The sequence below is a fragment of the Ranitomeya variabilis genome, chromosome 3 (genome assembly GCF_051348905.1).
Source record: "Ranitomeya variabilis isolate aRanVar5 chromosome 3, aRanVar5.hap1, whole genome shotgun sequence".
Lineage (NCBI taxonomy): Eukaryota > Metazoa > Chordata > Amphibia > Anura > Dendrobatidae > Ranitomeya > Ranitomeya variabilis.
This window is the reverse complement of record NC_135234.1, coordinates 248,947,813-248,972,759: the sequence shown is the minus strand read 5'-3', so window position 1 is coordinate 248,972,759 and position 24,947 is coordinate 248,947,813. Positions and strand designations below refer to the sequence as shown.

Here is a 24,947-nt window from a genome sequence, read left to right as displayed (position 1 = left end):
ATGAGTCCATGACAATGGCGATTCAGATTGATCGGCGTTTGCGGGAGCGCAAACCCGTGCACCATTTGGCGGTATCTTCTGAAGGGACGCCAGAGAAAATGCAATGTGACAGAATTCTGTCAAGAAGCGAGCGGCAGAATTATAGGCGCAAAAATGGCTTGTGCTTCTACTGTGGTGATTCCGCGCATGTTATATCAGCATGCTCTAAACGTACTAGGAAGGTTGACAAGTCTGTTTCTATTGGCACTTTACAGTCTAAATTTCTTCTGTCTGTAACTCTGATTTGTTCATTATCAGTTATTACCGTGGATGCCTATGTGGACTCTGGCGCCGCTCTGAGTCTCATGGATTGGTCCTTCGCCAGGCGCTGTGGGTTTGATTTGGAGCCTCTGGAAGTTCCTATACCTCTGAAGGGTATTGATTCTACACCTCTGGCTTGTAATAGACCACAGTTCTGGACGCAAGTGACTATGCGTATGACTCCAGACCATCAGGAGATGATTCGCTTCCTCGTGTTGTATAATTTACATGATGTTTTAGTGCTTGGATTACCATGGTTACAATCTCATAACCCAGTACTGGACTGGAAAACTATGTCTGTGTTAAGCTGGGGATGTCGGGGGGCTCATGGGGACATACCTTTGGTTCCTATCTCGTCATCTATTCCCTCTGAGATTCCTGCATTTTTGTCGGATTTTGGGGATATTTTTGAAGAGCCTAAAATTGGTTCTCTCCCTCCCCACAGAGAGTGTGATTGCGCCATAGATCTGATTCCAGGCAGTAAATTTCCAAAGGGTCGTTTGTTTAACCTATCTGTACCTGAGCATGCTGCCATGCGAGAATATGTTAAGGAGTCCCTGGAAAAGGGACATATTCGTCCTTCTTCATCACCTTTAGGAGCTGGGTTTTTCTTTGTCTCTAAAAAGGATGGCTCGCTGAGGCCTTGTATTGATTATCGACTCCTAAATAAAATTACTGTCAAATATCAGTATCCGTTGACGCTGCTTACTGATTTGTTTGCTCGCATAAGGGGGGCTAAGTGGTTCTCCAAGATTGATCTCCGTGGGGCGTATAATTTGGTGCGAATTAAGCAAGGGGATGAGTGGAAAACCGCATTTAATACGCCTGAGGGCCACTTTGAGTATTTAGTAATGCCTTTCGGCCTTTCTAATGCGCCTTCAGTTTTTCAGTCCTTTATGCATGATATTTTCTGTGAATATCTGGATAAATTTATGATTGTGTATTTGGACGCTATTTTGATTTTTTCTGAGGACTGGGAGTCTCATGTTCAGCAGGTCAGGAGGGTTTTTCAGGTCTTGCGGGAGAATTCTCTGTGTGTAAAGGGTTCTAAGTGTGTTTTTGGGGTTCAAAAGATTTCCTTTTTGGGGTATATTTTTTCCCCTTCTTCTGTTGAGATGGACCCTGTCAAGGTTCGGGCTATTTGTGACTGGACGCAGCCTACTTCTCTAAAGGGTCTTCAAAAGTTCTTGGGCTTTGCTAATTTTTATCGTCGATTTATAACTGGTTTTTCTGGTGTTGCTAAGCCTCTTACGGATTTGACTAAGAAGGGTGCTGATGTTGCCAATTGGTCCTCTGCCGCTGTGGAGGCCTTTCGGGAACTTAAGCGCCGCTTTTCATCTGCCCCTGTGTTGCGCCAGCCCGATGTCTCTCTCCCCTTTCAGGTTGAGGTCGATGCTTCCGAGATCGGAGCGGGGGCGGTTTTGTCGCAGAAAAGTTCCGATTGCTCAGTGATGAGACCTTGTGCGTTCTTTTCTCGAAAATTTTCTGCCGCCGAAAGAAATTATGATGTCGGTAATCGGGAGCTTTTGGCCATGAAGTGGGCATTTGAGGAGTGGCGTCATTGGCTTGAGGGTGCTAGACATCAGGTGGTGGTTTTGACTGATCACAAGAATCTGATTTATCTTGAGTCTGCCAGGCGCCTGAATCCTAGACAGGCGCGCTGGTCGTTGTTTTTCTCTCGGTTTAATTTTGTGGTCTCATATCTACCAGGTTCTAAGAATGTGAAGGCAGATGCCCTTTCTAGGAGTTTTGAGCCTGATTCCCCTGGTGATTCGGAACCTACAGGTATCCTTAAGGATGGGGTGATATTATCCGCTATTTCCCCAGATCTGCGACGTGCTTTGCAAGAGTTTCAGGCGGATAGACCTGATCGCTGTCCACCTGGTAGACTGTTTGTTCCTGATGATTGGACCAGTAGAGTCATCTCGGAGGTTCATTCTTCTACGCTGGCGGGTCATCCTGGAATTTTTGGTACCAGGGATTTGGTGGCTAGATCCTTCTGGTGGCCATCTCTGTCTCGTGATGTGCGTGTTTTTGTGCAGTCTTGTGATGTGTGTGCTCGGGCCAAGCCTTGTTGTTCTAGGGCTAGCGGGTTGTTGTTACCCTTGCCTATCCCGAAGAGGCCTTGGACGCACATCTCGATGGACTTTATTTCTGATCTTCCTGTCTCTCAGAGGATGTCTGTTATCTGGGTGGTGTGTGACCGTTTTTCTAAGATGGTTCATTTGGTGCCATTGCCGAAGTTGCCTTCCTCGTCTGAGTTGGTTCCTTTGTTTTTTCAAAATGTGGTTCGCTTGCATGGTATTCCTGAAAATATAGTTTCTGATAGGGGTACCCAGTTCGTTTCTAGATTTTGGTGGGCATTCTGTGCCAGGTTGGGCATTGATTTGTCTTTTTCGTCTGCCTTCCATCCTCAGACTAATGGCCAGACGGAGCGAACTAATCAAACTTTGGAGACGTATTTGAGGTGTTTTGTGTCTGCGGATCTGGATGATTGGGTTGCCTTTTTGCCGGTGGCGGAGTTTGCTCTTAATAACCGGGTCAGTTCTGCCACTTTGGTTTCCCCTTTCTTTTGCAATTCGGGGTTTCATCCCCGTTTTTCTTCTGGTCAGGTGGAGTCTTCGGATTGTCCTGGAGTAGATGCTGTGGTGGATCGGTTGTATCGGATTTGGGAACAAGTGGTGGACAATTTGAATTTGTCCCAGGAGAGGACTCAGCGGTTTGCTAACCGCCAGCGTCGGGTTGGTCCTCGCCTTCGTGTTGGGGACTTGGTGTGGTTGTCTTCCCGTTTTGTCCCTATGAGGGTTTCTTCTCCTAAATTTAAGCCTCGGTTCATCGGTCCCTATAGGATTTTGGAGATTATTAACCCTGTTTCCTTTCGTTTGGACCTTCCGGCATCTTTTGCTATCCATAATGTGTTCCATCGGTCGTTGTTGCGGAGATACGAGGTGCCGGTGGTTCCTTCTGCTGGGCCTCCTGCTCCTGTGCTGGTTGAGGGTGAATTGGAGTACGTTATAGAGAAGATCTTGGACTCCCGTATTTCCAGGCGGAGACTCCAGTACCTGGTTAAATGGAAGGGCTATGGTCAGGAAGATAATTCTTGGGTAACTGCCTCTGATGTTCATGCCTCGGATTTGGTTTGTGCCTTTCATAGGGCTCATCCAGGTCGCCCTGGCGGTTCTTGTGAGGGTTCGGTGCCCCCTCCTTAAGGGGGGGGTACTGTTGTGATCCGCTTTTTGGCTCCCCTGGTGGTGGCTGGTGGTACTGGAGACTTGTGTGTGCTTTTCTGCCTCAGCTCACCTGCTTCCATCAGTTTTGGGAGTTCCCTATTTAGCCTTGCTCTCCAGTCACTTCCTTGCCGGTCATCATTGTAACCTGAGTCTTTCAGTTGCATGTTCCTGCTACTAGTCTGCTGATCAGCTAAGTGGACTCTTGTCCTTATTGTTTTGTTTTTCTTGTCCAGTTTACAGTTTTGTCATTTCCTGTTACTGGAAGCTCTTGTGGACTGAAATTGCCACTCCTGTGTCATGAGTTGACACAGGAGTCTTAAAGTAATTTCAGGATGGGTTTTTTGAAAGGGTTTTTCAGCTGACTGTGAAGTCCTCTTTTGTATCCTTCCTCTATCTAGTAAGTGGACCTCGCTTTGCTAAATCTACCTTCATGCTGTGTATGTCTTTTCCTCTGAACTCACCGTTAATATATGTGGGGGCCACTATCATCTTTGGGGAATTTCTCTAGAGGTAAGCCAGGTCTGTTCCTTCCTCTTCCAGGCGTAGTTAGTTCTCCGGCTGGCGCATGGCATCTAGGCAGCCGTAGGAATGCTTCCTGGCTACTGTTAGTTGTGTGGTAGATTTAGGTCACGGTCAGCTTGAGTTTCCATCACCCGAGAGCTAGTCTGTTATTTTTGTGTTTCTTATGTTCCCATGCCATTGGGGAATTATGACACAGGATATACTGCCTCCTGGAGGGCGGACAGACAAGAACAATGCAAAGCAGGGAGTATACACAGGGACCAAGATATTCTGCCTCTTGGAGAGCGGACAGACAAAAACAAGGCAGAGCAGGGAGCATAACCTCCAGAGAAGGAGGAACACAGAACAAGACCTGGCAGCTCAGTAGCAAGAAACTAACTGAGTTAAGACATTGCACATGCAAGTTCCACAGGGTGGAGCTGGCCTAAATACTAGAGGCCTCTTGATAATTGGTCAGAGACACATTAGACAGGTGCACCCTGATTCCATAAGAACCAGAGAGTTATGGCGCCACCCCCCCTATGCACACAGCCAGGAAGCATACAGAGAGCAGGCAAAAAGCAAGAGACACAGAACATGGAGCCGGCAGCAGACAGAAATCACAACATGACCTGGAGCAGTGAGTAACATGGTGTGTGAGGGATGAGGGGCCATGCTGTTATGCCAGCAGAGTTGTTACAACCACCAACAGTGTGTGCCAACCTTGTGAAGACTTACAGAAAACAATTAACCTCTGTCATTGCCAACAAAGGAAATACAGTGGGCAGAGAAAGTATTCAGACCCCTTTAAATTGTTCACTTTTTGTTTCATTGCAGCCATTTGGTAAATTCAAAAACATTCATTTTTTTCTCATTAATGTACACTCTGCACCCTATCTTGACCGAAAAAAAACAGAAATGTAGAAATTTGTGCAATTTATTAAAAAAACCCTGAAATATCACATGGTCATAAGTATTCAGACCCTTTGCTCAGACACTCATATTTAAGTCACATGCTGTCCATTTCCTTGTGATCCTCCATGAGATGGTTCTACTCCTTCATTTAAGTCCAGCTGTGATTAAAAAAAACTGATAGAACTTGATTTGGAAAGGCACACACCCCTCTGTATAAGACATCACAGCTCACAGTGCATGTCAGACCAAATGAGAATCATGAGGTCAAAAAGAACTGGCTAAGGAGCTCAGAGACAGAATTATGGCAAGGCACAGATCTGGCCAAGGTTACAAAAGACTGTCTGCAGTACTTAAGGTTCCTAAGAGCACAGTGGCCTCCATAATCCTTAAATGGAAGACGTTTGGGACCACGAGAAGTCTTCCTAGTCCTGGCTGTTCAGCCATATTGAGCAATTGTAGGAAAAGAGCCTTGTGAGAGAAGTAAAGAAGAACCCCAAGATCACTGTGGCTGAGCTCCAGAGATGCAGTAGGGAGATGGGAGAAAGTTCCACTAAGTCAACTATCACTGCAGCCCTCCACCAGTTGGGTCTTTATGGCAGAGTGGCCAAGGAAAGCCTCTCCTCAATGCAAGACATATGAAAGCTGCACAGAGTTTGCTAAAAAACACATGAAGGACTCCCAGGCTATGAGAAATAAGATTCTCTGGTCTGATGAGACGAAGATAGACCTTTTTGGTGATAATTCTAAGTGGCATGTGTGGAGAAAACCAGGCAATGCTCATCACCTGCCCAATACAATCCCAACAGTGAAACATGGTGGTGGCAGCATCATGCCATGGGGGTGTTTTTCAGCTGCAGGGACAGGACGACTGGTTGCCATTGAAGGAAACATGAATGCGGCCAAGTACAGAGATATCCTGGATGAAAACCTCTTCCAGAGTGCTCTGAACCTCAGACTTGGCCGAAGGTTCACCTTACAACAAGACAATGACCTGCTACGGGTTTTGGAAAAATGCATTTTTTCTTGTTTGGTTTTTCTTCAAACTTTGAAGTTTTTTTAACCATTTAAATAAAAAAGAACATATACATGTTTCATATCTATGAACTTGTAATTACCTGGGGAATCATAATGAGAGGTCAGTTTTAACATTTAGTGAATAGTGTTGAGCGATACCGTCCGATACTTGAAAGTATCGGTATCGGAAAGTATCGGCCGATACCGGCAAAGTATCGGATCCAATCCGATACCGATACCCGATACCAATACAAGTCAATGGGACTCATGTATCGGACGGTATTCCTGATGGTTCCCAGGGTCTGAAGGAGAGGAAACTCTCCTTCAGGCCCTGGGAACCATATTAATGTGTAAAATAAAGAATTAAAATAAAAAATATTGCTATACTCACCTCTCCGACGCAGCCTGGACCTCCGCGAGGGAACCGGCAGCGTTGTTTGCTTAAAATTCGCGCGTTTACTTCTTTACTTGAAGTCCCGGCTTGTGATTGGTCGCGTGCCGCCTATGTGGCCGCGACGCGACCAATCACAGCAAGCCGTGACGTAATTTTAGGTCCTTCAGGATTTTAAAATTACATTCTGGCTTGTGATTGGTCGCGTCGCGGTCACATGGGCGACGCAACCAATCACAAGCCGTGACGTCACGGGAGGCTGGACACGCGCGCATTTTAAAATGCGCGCTTGTCCTGCCTCCCGTGACGTCCCGGCTTGTGATTGGTCGCGTCGCCCATGTGGCCGCGACGCGACCAATCACAGCAAGCCGTGACGTAATTTTAGGTCCTTCAGGATTTTAAAATTACGTTCTGGCTTGTGATTGGTCGCGTCGCGGTCACATGGGCGACGCGACCAATCACAAGCCGTGACGTCACGGGAGGCAGGACACGCGCGCATTTTAAAATGCGCGCATGTCCTGCCTCCCGTGACATCACGGCTTGTGATTGGTCGCATCGCGTCGCGACTCGCGACCAATCACAAGCCAGAACGTAATTTTAAAATCCTGAAGGACCTAAAATTACGTCACGGCTTGCTGTGATTGGTCGCGTCGCGGCCACATGGGCGACGCGACCAATCACAAGCCGGGACGTCACGGGAGGCAGGACAAGCGCGCATTTTAAAATGCGCGCGTGTCCAGCCTCCCGTGACGTCACGGCTTGTGATTGGTCGCGTCGCCCATGTGACCGCGACGCGACCAATCACAAGCCAGAACGTAATTTTAAAATCCTGAAGGACCTAAAATTACGTCATGGCTTGCTGTGATTGGTCGCGTCGCGGCCACATGGGCGGCACGCAACCAATCACAAGCCGGGACTTCAAGTAAGGAAGTAAACGCGCAAATTTTAAGCAAACAACGCTGCCGGTTCCCTCGCGGAGGTCCAGGCTGCGTCGGAGAGGTGAGTATAGCAATATTTTTTATTTTAATTCTTAATTTTACACATTAATGTTGTTTCGATACCAATACCCGATACCACAAAAGTATCGGATCTCGGTATCGGAATTCCGATACCCGCAAGTATCGGCCGATACCCGATACTTGCGGTATCGGAATGCTCAACACTATTAGTGAATATGGTAAAAAAAAAAATTGTGGAATTGCACTTTTTTTTCAATTTCACCACACTTGCAAATTATTTTCCCATTTTTTTAGTACAAGATATGGTAAAATCTATGGTGCTGTTCAAAAGTACAACTCGTCCCGCAATAAACAAGCCATCACATGGTCATATTGATGGAAAAATAACAAAGTTATGTCACTGGAAAGAATTGTAGCAACTTAAGAAATGGAGATGCCAAAATGGAAATACCCCTGGTCTTTAACCCCTTAGGCTTGTTTCCCTAGGGATCCTAACCCTAACCCTTATGGTTAGGGTTAGGATCCTAACCCTTAGGGTTAGGGTTAGGATCCCTAGGGTTATGGTTAGGGTTAGGATCCCAAGGGTTATGGTTAGGGTTAGGGTTTGGATCCCTAGGGTTAGGGTTAGGATCCCAAGGGTTATGGTTAGGGTTAGGGGTAGGGTTTGGATCCCTAGGGTTAGGGTTAGGGGTGGGGTTAGGGTTAGGGTTTGGATCCCTTTATCACCTTGATGGTGGGGGGTGGCTTATCAGTGACCTGGTGACCAGGACATTCTTCTAATAAAAAGCTACCCCTAACCCTAACCCTAGGGATCCTAACCCTAAACCTATCTAATTCTATTAATAGTGGGTTTTCTAGTTGATTTTGATGATTGGCAGCTGTCACACACTTCTCAGCATGCGTTTCAAAAACGCAAACGCAGGAAAAAACGCATGTAAACGCGTCAAAACGCCGCGGTTATTTTTCTGCATGCAAAAAATGCATGCATCTAAAAAACGCAGCATTTGCATGCGTTTACATGCGTTTTTTCACCACCTGCGTTTTTTTTAAAAACGCTGCAGATCAAAACGCAAGTGTGAAACCAGCCTTAGTGACCGAGCCAATTTGGTACTTAATAACCAAGCCAATTTTTACAATTCTGACCACTGTCAATTTATGAAGTTATAGCTTTAGAATGCTTCAACGTATACCACTGATTCTGAGACTGTTTTTTCGCAACATATTGTACTTCATGCTAGTGGTAAAATTTCTTTGATATGACTTGCATTTGTTTATGAAAAAAACAGAAATTTGGCAAAACTTTTGAAAATTTTGCAATTTTCAAACGTTTAATTTTTGTACCCTTAAATCAGAGTGGTCTCATGCAAAATACTTAAAAAATAAACATTTTTTTTTGTTAGGACGTTATAAGGGTTAAAAGTTGACCAATGATTTCTCATTTTTCCAACAAAATTTACAAAATCATTTTTTTAGGGACCACCTCACATTTCAAGTGAGTTTGGGGTTCAATATAACAGAAAATACCTAAAAATGACACCATTCTAAAAACTGCACCCCTCAAGTTGGGCAAAACCACATTCAAGAAGTTTATTAATCCTTCAGGTGCTTCACGAGAACCAAAGCAACGTGGAAGGAAAAATTAACATTTTACATTTTTCACAAAAAATTTACTTTGGAACCAATTTGTTTCTATTTTTACAAGGGTAGTAGGAGAAAGTAGACCACCAAAATTTTTGTGCAATTTCTCCTGAGTACGCTAATACCCCGTATGTTGGGGAAAGCCACTGTTTCGGCGCATGGCAGGGCTCAGAAGGGAGGGAGCGGGCGCCGTTATTCCATTAACAACGGCGATTGCAACACTGGGGTCGGTAAAAACTGACCCGAATCATGTTCTCTGGGGTCTTGGCTACCCCAGGCGCTGGGGGTGCTATACCCTTATTCCTCAGCACCTAAGTACCCTTAACTACTACCGTTAAAAGGCGTATTAGAAGTCGTTAAGGGGTTAAGGGGTTGAAGTGAATAACTTGAATAATAAACACAAACACTTTTTTCCATGTTCTCTCGTTCGCCTGTTCCCTTTCATGTTTAGTGAATAGGAGAGATTGTTCGAGGGATTATAAGAAGAACCATGTAACAGCAGCTGACTCTCCTTCATTGGCTTAGCTGCCACATTACTGCCATTTTAGTTATCATCCCCGCTGTAGTGGTCAAATAGCACCCTACTATATTCCAGTTCCACAGTAATCCACTTTTTTTTGTTTTTTTTTTTGTTTGTGCGCATTACTTCATCTCTAATAAACACTCCCCTGTCTAACTCTTAGTCATCATATGTTTGAATATGATATGATATATATATATATATATATATATATATATATATATATATACTGCTCAAAAAATAAAGGTACCACTTAAACAACACAAAGTAACTCCAAGTCAATCACACTTCTATTAAATCAACCTGTCCAGTTATGAAGGACCACTGATTGTGAATCAATTTCTCCTGCTGATGTGCAAATGGAACTGACAACAGATGGAAATGATAGGCAATTAGCAAGACAACCCCTATAAAGGAGTGGTTCTGCAGGGGGTGACCACAGACCATTTCTTGGTTCTCATACTTTTTGGCTATTATTTTGGTCACTTTTGCATTTTGTCATTGCTCTCACCCCCACAGTAGCTGAAGGCAGTGTCTACAATGCACAGAAGTTGCTCAGATAGTGTAGCTCATCCAGGATGGCACATCAATGCAAGCTGTGGCAAGAAGGGTAGCTGTGTCTGTCAGCACAGCATCCAGAGCATGGAACAGATATCAGGAGACAGGCCAGTATACCAGGAGACTTGGAGGGGTCCCTAGGAAGGCTACAACCCAGCAGCAGGACTGCTACTTCTTCCTTTGTGCATTCATGTGTCTGCTCAGAAAAAGACTCCTTAAGGGTAGTATGAGGGCTCGACATCCAAAAGTGGGTGTTGTGCTTACACCCCAACACCATGCAGGGCGATTGGCATTTGCCAGAGAACATCAAGATTGGCAGATTCAACATTGGCGCCCTGTGCTTTTCACGGATGAGAATTAATTCACACTAAACACTTGTGACAGATGTGACAGAGTCTGGAAACACAGTGGACAGCGTTTTGCTGCCTGCAACATCCTCCAGCATGACTGATTTGGCAGTGGGTCAGTAATGGTGTGGGGAGTCATTTCTTCTTAGGCCCGTGTGCTAGCCAAAGGTCCCCTGACTGCCATTAGGTACCAGGATGACATCCTCAGACCAAGTGTGAAACCATATGCAGGTGCAGTGGGCACTGGGTTTCTTCTAATGCATGACAATGCTAGGCCTCATGTGGCTGAAGTGTGTCAGCAGTCCCTGCATGATGAAGCATTGATACTATGGACTGGCCTGTCCATTCCCCAGATCTGTATCCTATAGAACACATCTGGGACATCATGTCTTGTTCCATTCACCAACGCTATGTTGCACCACAGACTGTTCAGGGGTTGACTGATGTTTTAATCCAAATCTGGGAGGAGATCCCTCAGGAGAACATCTGCTACCTCATTAGGAACATGCCCAGACATTGTAAGGAGGTCATACAAACATGTGGAGGCAACACACGCTACTAAGCATCATTTCCTTGTCATGAGAAATTTCCACTGAATTTGGATCAGCCTGAAATTTATTTCCATTTTGATTTTGCGCATCATTCCAAATTCAGACCTCCATTGGAATATTAATTTTGATTCACAGTGACCATTTTTATGTTTTTTTTGTTCTCAATGCATTCCACTATGTAATGAATAACTGGCTCAGTGACTGTACTCAAAGAGTGGTAATAAATGGTTGCATATCCAATTGAAAAAGTGGTTCAAGTGAGGTACCGCAATGCTCTGTCCTGGCCTCAGTGTTGTTCAACAAATTTCTAAATGATTTAGATAAGGGAACTGAAGGTAAACTAATCAAATTTGAAAATGATGCAAAGCTAGGCGGGATAGCTAACACTAGAGAAGACAGAGAAAGGATTTAGAAGGACCAATATAAGCTTGAACAATGGGCACCAAACTAATAGAATGGTATTTAGCAGGGAGAAATTCAAGATTCTACATCTGGACAAGAAAAATGAAAATTACATGTATAGAATGGGAGGAATAGAACTAAGCAAAAGAACGTGTGAAAAAGACTTGGGTATACTAATAGATCACAGACTGCACAAGAGTCAACTGTGTGATGCAGTAGCATAAAAGCAATCACAGTTCTAGGATGTATTAAGAGAGCATAGAGTCTAGATCACGGGAAGTAATTATACCACTCTACTCCTCCTTGGTCAGGCCTCATCTGGAATACTGTGTCCAGTTCTCCGCACCACATTTTAAAAAAGACATTGAAAAACTAGAGCAAGTTCAGAAAAGAGCTACCAGGATGGTAAGCGGACTGCAAAGTATGTCCTAAGAGGAATGGATAAAGCATCTCGGAATGTTTAGCTTGCAAAAAAGAAGGCTAAGAGGAGACTTATTAGCCATCTACAAATTTCTTAAGGTATGTCAGAGTGTAGAGGGATCATTCATCATTATTCTCATTTGCACATGGAAACATGAGAAGCAATGGAATGAAACAGAAAGTGAGAAGATACAGATTAGATATTAGAAAATACTTTTGACAGTGAGGGTGATCAATGAGTGAAACAGTCTGCCACGTGTGGTGGTGAGTTCTACTTCAATGAAAGTCTTCAAAAAGAGGCATGACAGCATCTGTCTGAGATGGTTTAGTGAGTACTGCATTGCGCAGGGGGTTGAACACGATGACCCTTGAGGTCCCTTTCAACTCTAACATTCTATGATTTTATGAATAAAGATTTACAACTGGAATATTTCATTCAGTGATAGCTAGAATGTGGTATTTTAGTGTTCCCTTTATTTTTTGAGCAGTGTACATATATAATGCACACACGCTCCTTTCCCATGTCACAGTTTGAGCACTGATTTTGGACTCCTGACCCAAGATGTACACATTGCAGGTCTTTTTACCACTTGGTTTATGACGTGGTGCAGATTTCAAAATCCATAGCATGTCAGTTGTTTTAGGGAACTCTTTTTATGCATGCACACAATTGTATAGCATAGGATGCAGGCACTTGGAGCATGGCAAGTAGTTTGTGTCCTTTAAGAGCACATTTACACACAAGGTGCAACAAGCATTCCTGGGAACACTTGTTTCCAAATTATAAACTTTTTTAAAGAGGCCACCTGTTGTGAACTATACTTCTTGGCTCCCTCTTGTGGCCACTAGTGATTTGGCACTTGGATTGTCTTTTACCAGGTTGGTACTCACCTGCTTCGTTAGGCCTGGGGTGTTGCTATTTAAACTTCCTGGATTCTCAGTCCAGTGCCTGGCATCGTTGTAATCAGTTCATTTCTGTTTGCTCCTGTCTTCAGGTCCTGGTTCTTTGCAAGATAAGCTAAGTCCTGCTTTCTTATTTTTTGATCATTTGCATTGTTTATATTTTTGTCCAGCTTGTACAAAATGTGATTCCTGTTATCGCTGGAAGCTCTAGGGGGCTGATATTCTCCCCCCACACCGTTAGTCGGTTTGGGGGTTCTTGGATATTCAGCGTGGATATTTTGAAGGGTTTTTGCTGACCATATTAGTCATCTTACTATATTCTGCTATTAGTCAGTGGGCCGCTCTTTGCTAAAATCTAGTTCATTCTTACGTTTGTCTTTTCTTCTTACCTCACCGTTATTATTTGTTGGGGGCTTGTATTACTTTGGGGTCTTTTCTCTGGAGGCAAGAAAGGTCTTATTTTCCCTTATAGGGTTAGTTAGTTCTCCGGCTGGCGCGAGACATCTAGGATCAACGTAGGCACGTTCCCCGGCTACTGTTAGTGTTTGTGCTAGGATCAGGTATATGGTCAGCCTAGTTACCACGTCCCTATGAGCTGGTATTTATGTTTGCAGACTTTGCTGTAATCTCTGAGATCCTTTGCCATTGGGATCATAACAGCCACCATTCACCAACGAACAAGTAAAATTTATCATCAGACAAAATCATTTTTAAGATTGCTGAAAAATAAGCATTCTCAGGCCCATGCAAATTACATCTCCTTCACACGTCAGTGTTTCAGGTATGTGTGGTGATAGTTTTCATATGTACTGGAGACGCGTTCCCATGCATACCCATTATAATCTATGGTGGCTGCACACATGTTCATTACGGGGATAGTAATATGGGTGTTTTATAGATGCCTCTCCTTTACTAACCACTTGGCTTTATATCAGCGGACATAAAACAGCTGACATCATCCCTCAAACTATTACCCCACTTGCCACCACACCTATGCAAGTGGGAAGAGCGGAGGCTAAGCACCAGATTTAGTGCATCTAATGAATGCCCCATTTCTGGGGTGGGTGAGGGCTGGTGTTTTATTCTGGCATGGGGACCTCACATATTTGTTTGGTAACAGTCGATGAACTCTGATCACCTTTTGATTTCAACACTCAGCACTTAAGCTGAGTTTTCAGGCTTAGCTCAGTGTCTCCTGGATTCACAGCAGAGTGGTTGCATCATGCCACCACACAGCTGTGAATCCCGATGTAGCAGAGTTAGAGCACATCATGGGACATATAGATTATCCTCGGACAGGGGAAGAATAGGATGTTTTATTATTTTTAATTTTGCAGTAATAAACAGGTGAACGATGGTGGGGAGTGTTTCTTTCAAATAAAGGACTCTGTGTTTATATTTTAGTTAAAGGACTTTTTCCTGTGTCTGTGTTTCTATTACTTTTGATGATGGGGTTAGCAATGGGGGTGTCTTCAAGATGCCTCTCCATTACTAATCTGTGTGCTTGATGTAAGCTGACATTACAAAGCTGAGATCAACCTCACAAATATTACCCCACTTGCCACCGCATCAGGGCAAGTGGGAAGAGCTGGGCAAAGTGTCAGAATTGGCATATCTAATAGATGCGCCTTTTCTGGGGCAGGTGCGAGCTGCTATTTTTAGGCTCGGGAGGGCCAATATCTATGGCCCCTTCCCAGTCTGAGAATATCAACCCCCAGCTGTCTGCTTTAGCTTGGTTGGTTGTCAAAAATGAGAGAGACCATTTAAAAAAACAGTGTGATTTCTCTTCATTTTTGATAACCAGATAATATAAAAGTCACAGCTGATTACTGCGACCCGCTGCTGTCAGCTTTACTTGTGCTGATTAGTAGTAATGCGCGAATATACTCGGTACTCGAGATTTCCCGAGCACGCTCGGGTGTCCTCCGAGTATTTGTAAGTACTGGGAGATTTAGTTTTCCTCATCTCAGCTGAATGATTTACATCTGTTAGCCAGCTTGATTACATGTGGGGATTCCCAAGCAACCAGGCAACCCCCACATGTACTTATGCTGGCTAACAGATGTAAATCATTCAGCTGCGGCGATGAAAACTAAATCTCCGAGCACTAAAAAATACTCGGAGGACCCCCGAGCGTGCTCGGGAAATCTCGAGTATCAAGCATATTCACTCATCACTACTGATTAGCATAAATAGAGGGATCACACATCATTTTTTTTTTTTATTTATTGCACAGGCGCCAGCTGGTGAATACTCTTATCAGCCTCGCCTGCTCTCCCTGCTATCACCGAAACCAGGTGTAGGATGATGAGAGTAGTACTTTTTTACCGCTCGTCACAGGTGCTGGCTCACGCTCTGTTATGTGTATGATAGCGTGGGAATCACAGCCCTCTTACTGGCAGTAAAGAACTTACCACCGATCTGAGTCGGTGTTTCTAGCGCTGTCACACAGATGAAACTCCGGATGTTCGGGGGTGCCAAACCTGACCAGTAACACAGACTTCAGGGAGAAGTCCGAGTTCGGGGTCTGTGCATGGACATAAGGTGTTTGGTATGGACTCCAAACTTTACTGTTCGGGTTCACCCATCCCGACCTATAAACTTAAAGCTTTGTAAATCACTTTTGTGTTTATGTGCAAAATGCTGTGACTCACTCGACCTGCTGTGATTACCTGGGTTTACTGCATCTCTTACCTGGGTTTAATGCATCTCTTACATGTTCACTGACACATTTTTTGTTAATGTTTTGGTAGTGCAGTATATTTTGAATATGGCATTCTTCACATAGTATGAGGTATGATAAGTTGGTAGGACAATAATTGATTTAACAAGAACCTGGAAGCACGATATTGTAATGTAAAGAGATGGCTGTAATGGCACTGTAATACTGATTGCATTGATCCCTTTAGGTATGAAATCTACTTTGCTGTTCTTCTTTAAAGGGAACCTGTCACCCCCCAGGGTGTTTTTAAAAGAGCCACCTTCAGCAGCACTAAGGCTGCATTCTGTGAAGGTGGCACTTATGTTTAGCATCCTTTAGGAATGCTGAAATATTCACTTTTATAAATTGCCCGCCATACCTCTATTGTGTCCAGGAGGTTTGTCTCCTCCCCCAGTGTCAACCACCTCTGAGACGTCAATCATCCTCCTGTGTCCTCCGAGGGCCGCTTCCTCGTGGCGTCACTGGCGCCTTCATGTAGCTGAGGCCCCAGATCCCGCCCCGCAGTGTGTTATGATGTATTCACACGGTGGGGCCGTGAATCTGGCAGTGGAGCGGGTCACCATGTTCCATTGAAGATAGTGCCGAAGTCTCGCGAGACTTCACAAATCTCGCGAGACTTCAGCACTATCTTCATTGGAGCACGGTGACCCGTTCCACTGCACAGGCACCAGATTCCCAGCCCCACAATGTGAATACATCATAACACACTGCGGGGCGGGATCTGGGGACTCCGCTGTGCGCAGGCGCAATATCCTGATGTAAGTTCTGAGAAATAATTGCAGAGCGCAGGTGCCAGGCATGTATTTTGAGCACAGGAGGCGGCGCACAGACGCAAGAGGGAGATGATTGATGTCTCGGAGGCGGTTGACACCAGTGGAGAAGACAAACCTCCTGGACACAATAGAGGTATGGTGGGCAATTTATAAAAGTGAATATTTCAGCATTCCTAGGGATGCTAAACATAAGTGCCACCTTCACATAATGCAGCCTAATTAGCTTTTGGTGCACAGAGGCTGGACTGTGCACTGGAACTTCTCCTCCCAGTCTGTGATTCCCGGTTCCTCTGCCTCCAGTCTTTGAATGACAGGACAGTGCAAAGATTTCAAACAGAGGAGGCAGATCATTCACAGACCAGAGACAGTCAGAGGAGCTGGTGAATCAGACAGGGAGAAGACCCAGTGCACAGTCCAGCACCTATACACCAATATCTAAACATCAGAAAACTTCAACTAGTGATAAAAAAGAATAATAAAGCAAATTTCTTCACCAAAGGTATCAATTTAATCTCTATTACAGCACCATTAAAGCCATGTCATTAATATACATTACTTTACGTGTCTTTACATTACATGACTTCTAATTCTATGTCTTTAATTTACATAACAAACTCATACTTACAGGTTCTTTTTAAGATTTTAATTGCAATAACTTTGTAACAGTGTCGTTCATAGAAATCATGGGGCCCCATAGAAAAGCTCCTATTGCCACCCCCATGTTGGATTGGTGGGGTCATGGTGCATAGGCAAAGTCACAGAAGGGCATTCCCCACAACTTTTAAAAACAGGGAGAGGGACATGTATTGCAACACTTACACATAGTGATTTCCCAACTGAAGCCTCTTAGTGTTCTCTCACAGTACAATACCTCTTTTATGGTCCTCATAGAGTATAACACTCCAGCAGTCAAACCAGAGCATGATGCTCCCACAGTATCATAATTTTATTGATAATCAATTTAAAGAAATTGTCATAGCAGGACAGCGATACATGTTGACGAGTTTTAAATTAGGAATCTTAAACACTCCCCTTTCTGACATCACTGGATTGATTAAATTAATGATATACAATACATGAGATACATACACAGATAATGAATACATATAAATGAATAGCATTGCACACACAATAACATAACAAAAATATTACTTAACAGTACTTAATTTCATGATCCATTATGCTTCAGTTTTTAGAAAAACTATTTTCCAATCACCTCCATGTTTAGGTTTTTTAATTTTCACTAAACCAAAAAAAAGGAAATGTTTTTAAACTGCAATCATGATGCCCCGAAACATGTTTTGTCGCACCAGAGGCAAAATTGACCACACTAAGCAACGAATAAAGACTGCAACAAGCAGGTCTGAAATACGTAGGCCAGTAAATTACAGTTATTTCAGGATGTTCTAGATTGATCTGCTGGAACGAATATTAACAAATATTAATTGATTTATTAATAAATCAATTTGCTTTAAAGAAATAGTCAGAAGATGTGCTGGATTTAACACTAACTGCACCTGAAACTATTTCTTGTGACTTCACTTTGCCATGAACGTGCCAACTAGATGTCCTTGTCTTCTTTCACCATGTCTGTCAGGGGAGCCCCATATACACTAGATTGGCAGGCTTCCCTAATTTACATCTAGGTGTACCGTCAGCTCTAGTTCCCTATAGAAGAGCGATGGACATACTATTGGTGCAGCTTGTGCAGCCGCACAGGGTCCAAAGGAGTAAGGGGCCGCTCAAACCTCCTAAGCAGATGGAATTGTGCATTATGATGAGCTATGGGACTGCCCATATACTGTTCATTCAAAGGGGCCTCTTCTGTCTGTGTCCGCTCCTGCTTCAGAACAAATGAAAAAAAAAACTTTCCAACATATCACATGATGAAAGAAAAGGACATACATGAAGCACTTAAGCTGATCGGTCTTTCATTTTTTTCTTGCCAGCTGTTGCTGATCTTGCACCATTATTGGTCTGTGACCCAGGTGTTATGGTTATATCTGTCAGCAAGTGTCTCCTGGAATCTCTTGGTTATGATTACACCACCATGCATATAAATAACAATTCCAATATTTGCACAATTTACTATTCCGATGTTAGTAGTGGGAAGCAAGTGTATTCTTTTCAAATTGAAGCCATGGAAGGCTGGTGCGGTAATATTGTGACGGTAAGCATGGTTTTGTAATTATTGTTTATTTTTCCTATAATTTTGCTTAAAATAAATCTGTCATGGTGAAAATGGTATCTGACCTGCAGACAGGATGTTATAGAGCGAGCAGAGCGATCAGATTGATAAACATTTTTGTGGGAAAACATTGAAGTTGAAGCAAACCTTACAATTTATTGATTGAAATAAGTGATTCTTAATGCATGCGAGTCCTGTAAGTGGCTCCTGCTAAGTGATTAGTCTTCCCTGTATGACAGTGACAGACAGCTCTCTACATGCACTGAGTAGGAACGTCCACTGTACTCATATGCATACAACGCAACGATTTCAATTACTAAAATACAAAATGTATTGAATCTAACAAACCAATATATCATCTACTCAACTTCTCCTTCTCTACCATGCATGTACAATTAGATAAGTTCTCTTTAATACTCACACTAGTTCCTCTTCATACATTGAAAAAGTGTAGAACTTATTATAGTGCAAATAATGGACTTGGCTCCCACAATGACAAATTACATCAACTGCATTCAGGGCAAAAGAAAATGTATAATTATTTAGTATTTCAGGGGTGGGCCCCATGTAAGGGTTGCATACGATACAACCCCATGCACTAGTGAAATGGGTTCCTTTTGTGCATAGTTAGTGAATTCAGATGTTCTCCATTCAGGATGCATATCTTCAGATGATGCAGGAACCCCCTGTGTATTATGATAACAAGGAAGAAATCAGTCCATATTATAAAAGAGAACATTCTTTACTGCTGAAACTACTATAATGTATATGGAAGAGATAGCAGGTACAAAACATCGTGTTCACATCTTCATCTGTTTTACACAGTTGCACAGACATTTTGACAACAAATGACAGCACTTCACTTGTAAGCACAATTCAGCAATACAGCTCGCCTACCTTCAGCACTCTTCCTCTTGTCTGACCTTCACTGAACATAGCCATCATCAGTTATAACCTTGCTCCAACCTGGCAAGTCCAGTATTTATTCACGAAGACTCCAAGATCTGGCCTACAAGTTGCCTCTTCTGCCAACTCCTCTACTAGCTGCTTAGGGTTCACAACCCAAACTCTATTTCTGGCTTCTGGCCATACTCATTACAGCTTGCTCGTTTTCTGTGTCTTTTCCACTATACCACAAAAGGTCCAAGATACCCTGGTTGTAGCACTCTGCCATTAGATCCAGGTACAGAATCTTTTCTGCTTCTTCCTTTCACACACTTATTACTCTGTGGCCTAGTCGGTCATGCTCCTATTACCGGCTTCTCTTCACTACTAACTGCTGACTCACTGTAACCAGAGAGTAAAGGTACCTTCACACTAAACGATTTACCAACGATCACGACCAGCGATACGACCTGGCCATGATCGTTGGTAAGTCGTTGTGTGGTTGCTGGGGAGCTGTCACACAGACAGCTCTCTCCAGCGACCAACGATCAGGGGAATGACTTCGGCATCGTTGAAACTGTCTTCAACGATGCCGAAGTCCCCCTGCAGCTCCTGGGTAACCAGGGTAAACATCGGGTTACTAAGTGCAGGGCCGCGCTTAGTAACCCGATATTTATGTAGACAAAGACAAAAGGAGCCAGCTCACTGATCAGCTGAGGAAACCCGGAACTCCGTCCTGATGAGACGTAGTGGAACTCCAAAGAAAAAAAAAAAGAGATGTTCCAGCTTCCAATAAAAAATAAACTTTAATTTGCTAATGCTGCGCTGCTGCCGAGAGCTTCCTGCACTGAATGTGTCAGCGCCGGCAAGCACAGCGGTGACGTCACCGTTGTGCTCTGCTTTACGGCCGGCGCTGACACAGTCAGTGCAGGAAGCTCTCGGCAGCAGCGCAGCATTAGCAAGCGCTCCCGCCGAAAGCAGTTTTAACCCTGTGGACGCCGGCGGGGGACGTGACAGACATCAGAATGTGACTATGTAGTGTTTTTTTTTTTTTTAACTTTTACAATGGTAACCAGGGTAAATATGGGGTTACTAAGCGTGACCCCGCACTTAGTAACCCGATGTTTACCCTGGTTACAAGTGAACACATCGCTGGATCGGCGTCACACACGCTGATCCAGGGATGACGGCGTGTGATCAGCGACGAAATAAAGTTCTGGACTTCTAGCTCCGACCAGCAATATCACAGCGGGATCCAGATCGCTGCTGCGTGTCAAACACAACGAGATCGCTATCCAGGACGCTGCAACGTCACGGATCGCTGTCGTTCTCGTTGGAAAGTTGCTCAGTGTGAAGGTACCTTAAGTCTGCACTTACTCCCAAACAATCCTCCAATCCGTATGGCTGCCTATCTGTTCACTCTTCTGGGCCCTGAACCTATATTATAAGTTTCACTTTCCCAAGACAAGTACATAGAGAAGTATTAATCACACATTAAAGAAGCCCTCCTCCAATCAAATTTTCATTTTCTTAATATATTGTAATCCTCATATTATATAGTAATGTATACTTACAATTGTTTCTTTTGCCGTTCTATCCAGCTGTTTTTTTCCCCTTTCCATTAGATCTATGATATCAAGTGATTAAAGGGAACCTGTCACCCCCAAAATCGACGGTGAGCTAAGCCCACGAGCATTAGGGGCATTCTTTAATGCTGTAGATAAGCCCCCGATGTATCCTAAAAGATAAGAAAAAGAGGTTAGATTATACTAACGTGGGCGGGCGGTCCGATCCAATGTGCATCGCGGTCCGGTCCGGGGCCTCCCATCTTAATAGGATGACGTCCTCTTCTGGTCTTCACACTGCGGCTCCGGCGCAGGCGTGCTTTGTCTGCCTTGTTGAGGTCAGAGCAAAGTACTGCTGTGCGCAGGCGCTGGGCCTCTCTGACCTTTCCCAATGCGCACTGCAGTACTTTGCTCTGCTCTCAACAGGGCAGACAAAGTGGGCCTGCACCGGAGCCACAGCGTGAAGACCAGAAGAGGACATCATCTGATGAAGATAGGAAGCGCCGGACCGGACCACGACACCCATTGGACCGGACCGGGCCTGGGACCTCCCCTGGGTGAGTATAATCTAACTTCTTTTTCTCATCTTTTAGGATACATCGGGGGCTTATCTACTGCATTCCAGAATGCTGTAGATAAGCCCCTGATGCCGGCGGGCTTAGCTCACCCTCGATTTTTGGGGTGACAGGTTCCCTTTAATAACTGACTAGCTGAATCCTTCTAAGCTCTGTGTAAAAACAGCAAGTGTATTTTCCCTATATGAGTTGTAAGTCACTGCGAAAGTTGCTGACAGGAAAGAGGGGGGGCTGTAGGAACGGAGTTAACGAAAGCCCACCATGACTGCGTTGCCAAGGGAACGCAGGGGAGCAATTTTTAAATAATAATCAGGGAGAGGTGATTGGTTTAGGGGATGGGGGAGGAGTAGGGGGGTGGCTAGAGTTATGGGGCGGGCTATAGGAAAGTGCGGGAAAGGGGGCCATTACTGTTAGATATCTGACCTGTGAAGACGTGCAGGATGGCCTCCGTCGATGAGATCCTCGGGCAGCTGCGGGAGATGGCGAGGTCGCGGCGTGGAGGCTGGCTGGAGGACCAGCTGGCGTCATTACTGGGCAGTCCGGGTGCCCAGGGGACCAGATCCAGGAGGACCCGTCCCCCGGAGCGCCTGTCACCGGAGCTGGGACGGCGCGGCAACCGCCGGCCACGGAGCCCCTCCCGGGACCCTGCGGAGGTTGCGGGCCGGCGGTCACCTACCCTCCCCGGCCCGCCCTCCGGTAGGAATCCACAGGCCGGCGCTGCTGGCGCTGGATGTCAGACGGGAGCAGCGGCGGCGCAGGCCCAGAGGGACACACACGCCGCACCGGAAGTGACTGCAGGAGTTCCGGGTCGTGGATCCAACATGGCGGCGCCCAGCAGGAGCGATACCCGGCGTGCAGCGGCGGTGTCTGCGGCGCCGTCGGCGTCACCGGCGACAAGAAGCAGAGGGCAAGGAGTGGCGGCGGGGCAAGTGAGGACCAGCGGAGCGGCGGCGGGTACCTCCGGGTTGGAATCACCCCGGGGGCCCGGCAGGGTCGGCGCGTCGAGAGGCAGAGCAACGGGCAGGCGCACCTCAACACCACAGCCTGGCCCAGCACGGCGGGGGCGAACAATGGCAGCGGCTGTGGCTCGTGGCAGAGCCCAGCAAGAAGATAGGTCAGGAGTCGGGCTGGCGGCCGCCAGGTCCAGGTCACCCAGAAGGTCCAGGGAGAGTTCCAGTTCGCCTGTCCGGTCCCCCCTGGTGACGAGGAGGCCAGGGGCGCGGGCCTGGAGCAACACAGCAGCGCGGAGGATTCCGGTTCCAGGAGCGACCCGCTGGAGTTCGGTGATCGCACGGCTGGCGGGGACACAGCACCCGTGCAGCTTAGTGAGTATGAGAATAATTCTGTTGTGGGTGGGGATAGTGGTGCTCGGGCTGGGGATAGTTGGTATGGGGGGGTTGCTTTGGCAGGGAGTGGGGGGCCTAGCACCGGGGGGGTCCCGGGGGTCAGGGAACTCTTGGCGGGTATGTCCCAGATTTTGAGGAGATTGGACGGGGAGGGCCGGGATAGTGTGCGGTCGCCCCCATTAGGTGCTTGGTTGCCGGCTTCAGGTACGGGTTCGGGAGCGGTAGTCGGATCTAGTAGGGATAGTGAGCAGGTGTCGGCGGCTGGGGTGTCGGTGTCGGTACAGACCGACAAGGATAAAGGGGACAGGATTAAGTTGGATGATAGAGCCAAGGGGGAGGTTTACGTGTGTTTCGAGGGGCCATTGGGGGCCCATTTGAAGAAAGAGGTAAAGGAGAAAATATGGAAAGACGAATATGTAGAGATTTTCTCCCTGTTGCCCCTGGAGAAGTTCAATCTGGATAAGGGTAAGAAGGAGGACAGCAAGAAGGAGGAGGAGGAGAAGAGGCGTTGGCGATTGATACCGCAGACGTTTGCGAATTGGCAGCAGGCCTTCTTCATTTTGGCAGGTGTCATAGGCGAAAAGTTTCCGGAGAATTGTGCAGGTTTGTTTTGCTATGTTGATGCGATAGGGGAAGCATACATGGCGTACGGAGGCCAGGCGTGGTTACGCTATGACGAGCAGTTCCGACAAAGGAAGGCGATTAGACCCGAGATAAAATGGGAGCAGAAAGACATAGGTTTGTGGTTAAAGGTGATGGCTCCGACGCGGTTTGGGCAGTCCTTTCATGGGGGAGGAGGGAGTAGCGGTCAGCAGTCAGGGCAAGGAAGTGGGGGACAGGGGTCACAAGGGGTTAAGGACAAAACAGGGACGTGTTGGCAGTTTAATGACGGCCAATGCAAATACGGCAGTACATGCAAGTTCAAGCATGTCTGTTCCCACTGTGGAGGGGCCTCACATGGAGTGGCCAAGTGCTTTAAAAAAGCAAGAGGCAAACCAGCAGTGGGAGGTGGTCATGGGGGTGACACCGGTGAAGGTTCAAAAGATGGCCCCTTATCTAAGTAGGTATCCTGATAGAGAAAAGGCTACGTTGTTGTGGGATGGTTTTTCGGAGGGTTTTAGGATTCCTCATCCGTCTCATGCTATCCCCTTTTCAAAAAAGAATTTGAGGTCGGCTAACCTTCATGCAGATGTGGTTACGGCTAAGTTGGCGAAGGAAGTTGAGTTAGGGCGCATGGCGGGTCCGTTTAGCGATTTACCTGTGGAGGGGGTGGTTGTTTCGCCTCTGGGGGTTGTTCCAAAAAAAGAGCCTAATAAGTTTCGCCTTATTCAGCATTTGTCTTATCCAAAGGGCCAGTCAGTTAATGACGGGATAGCGGAGGAGCTTTGCTCTGTGGTTTATACCTCCTTTGACGCTGCAGTGCAGTGGGTTCGTAGGTATGGCAAGGGTGCACTAATGGCTAAGACTGATGTTGAGTCGGCTTTCCGTCTACTTCCGGTTCATCCCGACAGTATCCCGCTGTTAGGGTGTTTTTGGAACGGGGGGTTTTATTTGGATAGGTGTTTGCCTATGGGTTGCTCAATTTCTTGCTCGCTGTTTGAAGCTTTTAGTACTTTTTTGGAGTGGGTTGTTCGGGATGTTTCTCAGGTTCCGTCTGTTATTCATTATTTAGACGATTTTTTGTTTGTGGGCCCCGCGGATTCTTTGTTGTGCGGTAACCTGTTGGCCGCGATGGAGTGGGTGGCAGGACACTTTGGTGTCCCCTTAGCGCGTGATAAAACAGAGGGACCTGTTACGGTGTTGAGTTTTTTAGGCATTCTCATTGACTCGGAGAAGATGGAGTGTCGCTTGCCTGAGGAGAAGCTGTTGGCTTTAAAGCAAGAGGTGTTGAGATGCGGGAAGTTGCGCAAGGTTACGTTGAAAGAGCTTCAGTCTCGGTTGGGGCGGTTGAACTTTGCGTGCCGTATTATGCCGATGGGCAGGATATTTTGCAGGAGATTATCAAGGGCTACGGCGGGAGTGCGTTCAGCTCATCATTTTGTACGCTTGAACAAAGAGCACAGAGAGGATTTGGCGGTATGGAGGCGTTTCCTGGAAAACTATAACGGTAGGGCCCTGATTCAACAGGAGGATTTGAACGCTTTTGATTGTGAAATTTTTACGGATGCGGCTGGTAGTGTCGGATACGGGGCTTATTGTGCCGGAAAGTGGAGTGTTGGGGAATGGCCTGATTGGTGGCGCAAA

At 45.8% G+C, this 24,947-nt stretch overlaps 1 protein-coding gene across 2 annotated transcripts in view; it reads left to right on the top strand.

Annotated features, from left to right (window-relative positions):
* Nucleotides 1-24,947, top strand: part of LOC143815762 (uncharacterized) — a 785,716-nt gene that overhangs the window by 255,989 nt on the left and 504,780 nt on the right. For both annotated transcript variants that reach the window (XM_077295356.1, XM_077295355.1), the window contains exon 13: nt 18,094-18,314. In XM_077295356.1, coding sequence (XP_077151471.1) covers nt 18,094-18,314 — 221 coding nt within the window. The remainder of the gene's footprint in view (nt 1-18,093; nt 18,315-24,947) is intronic.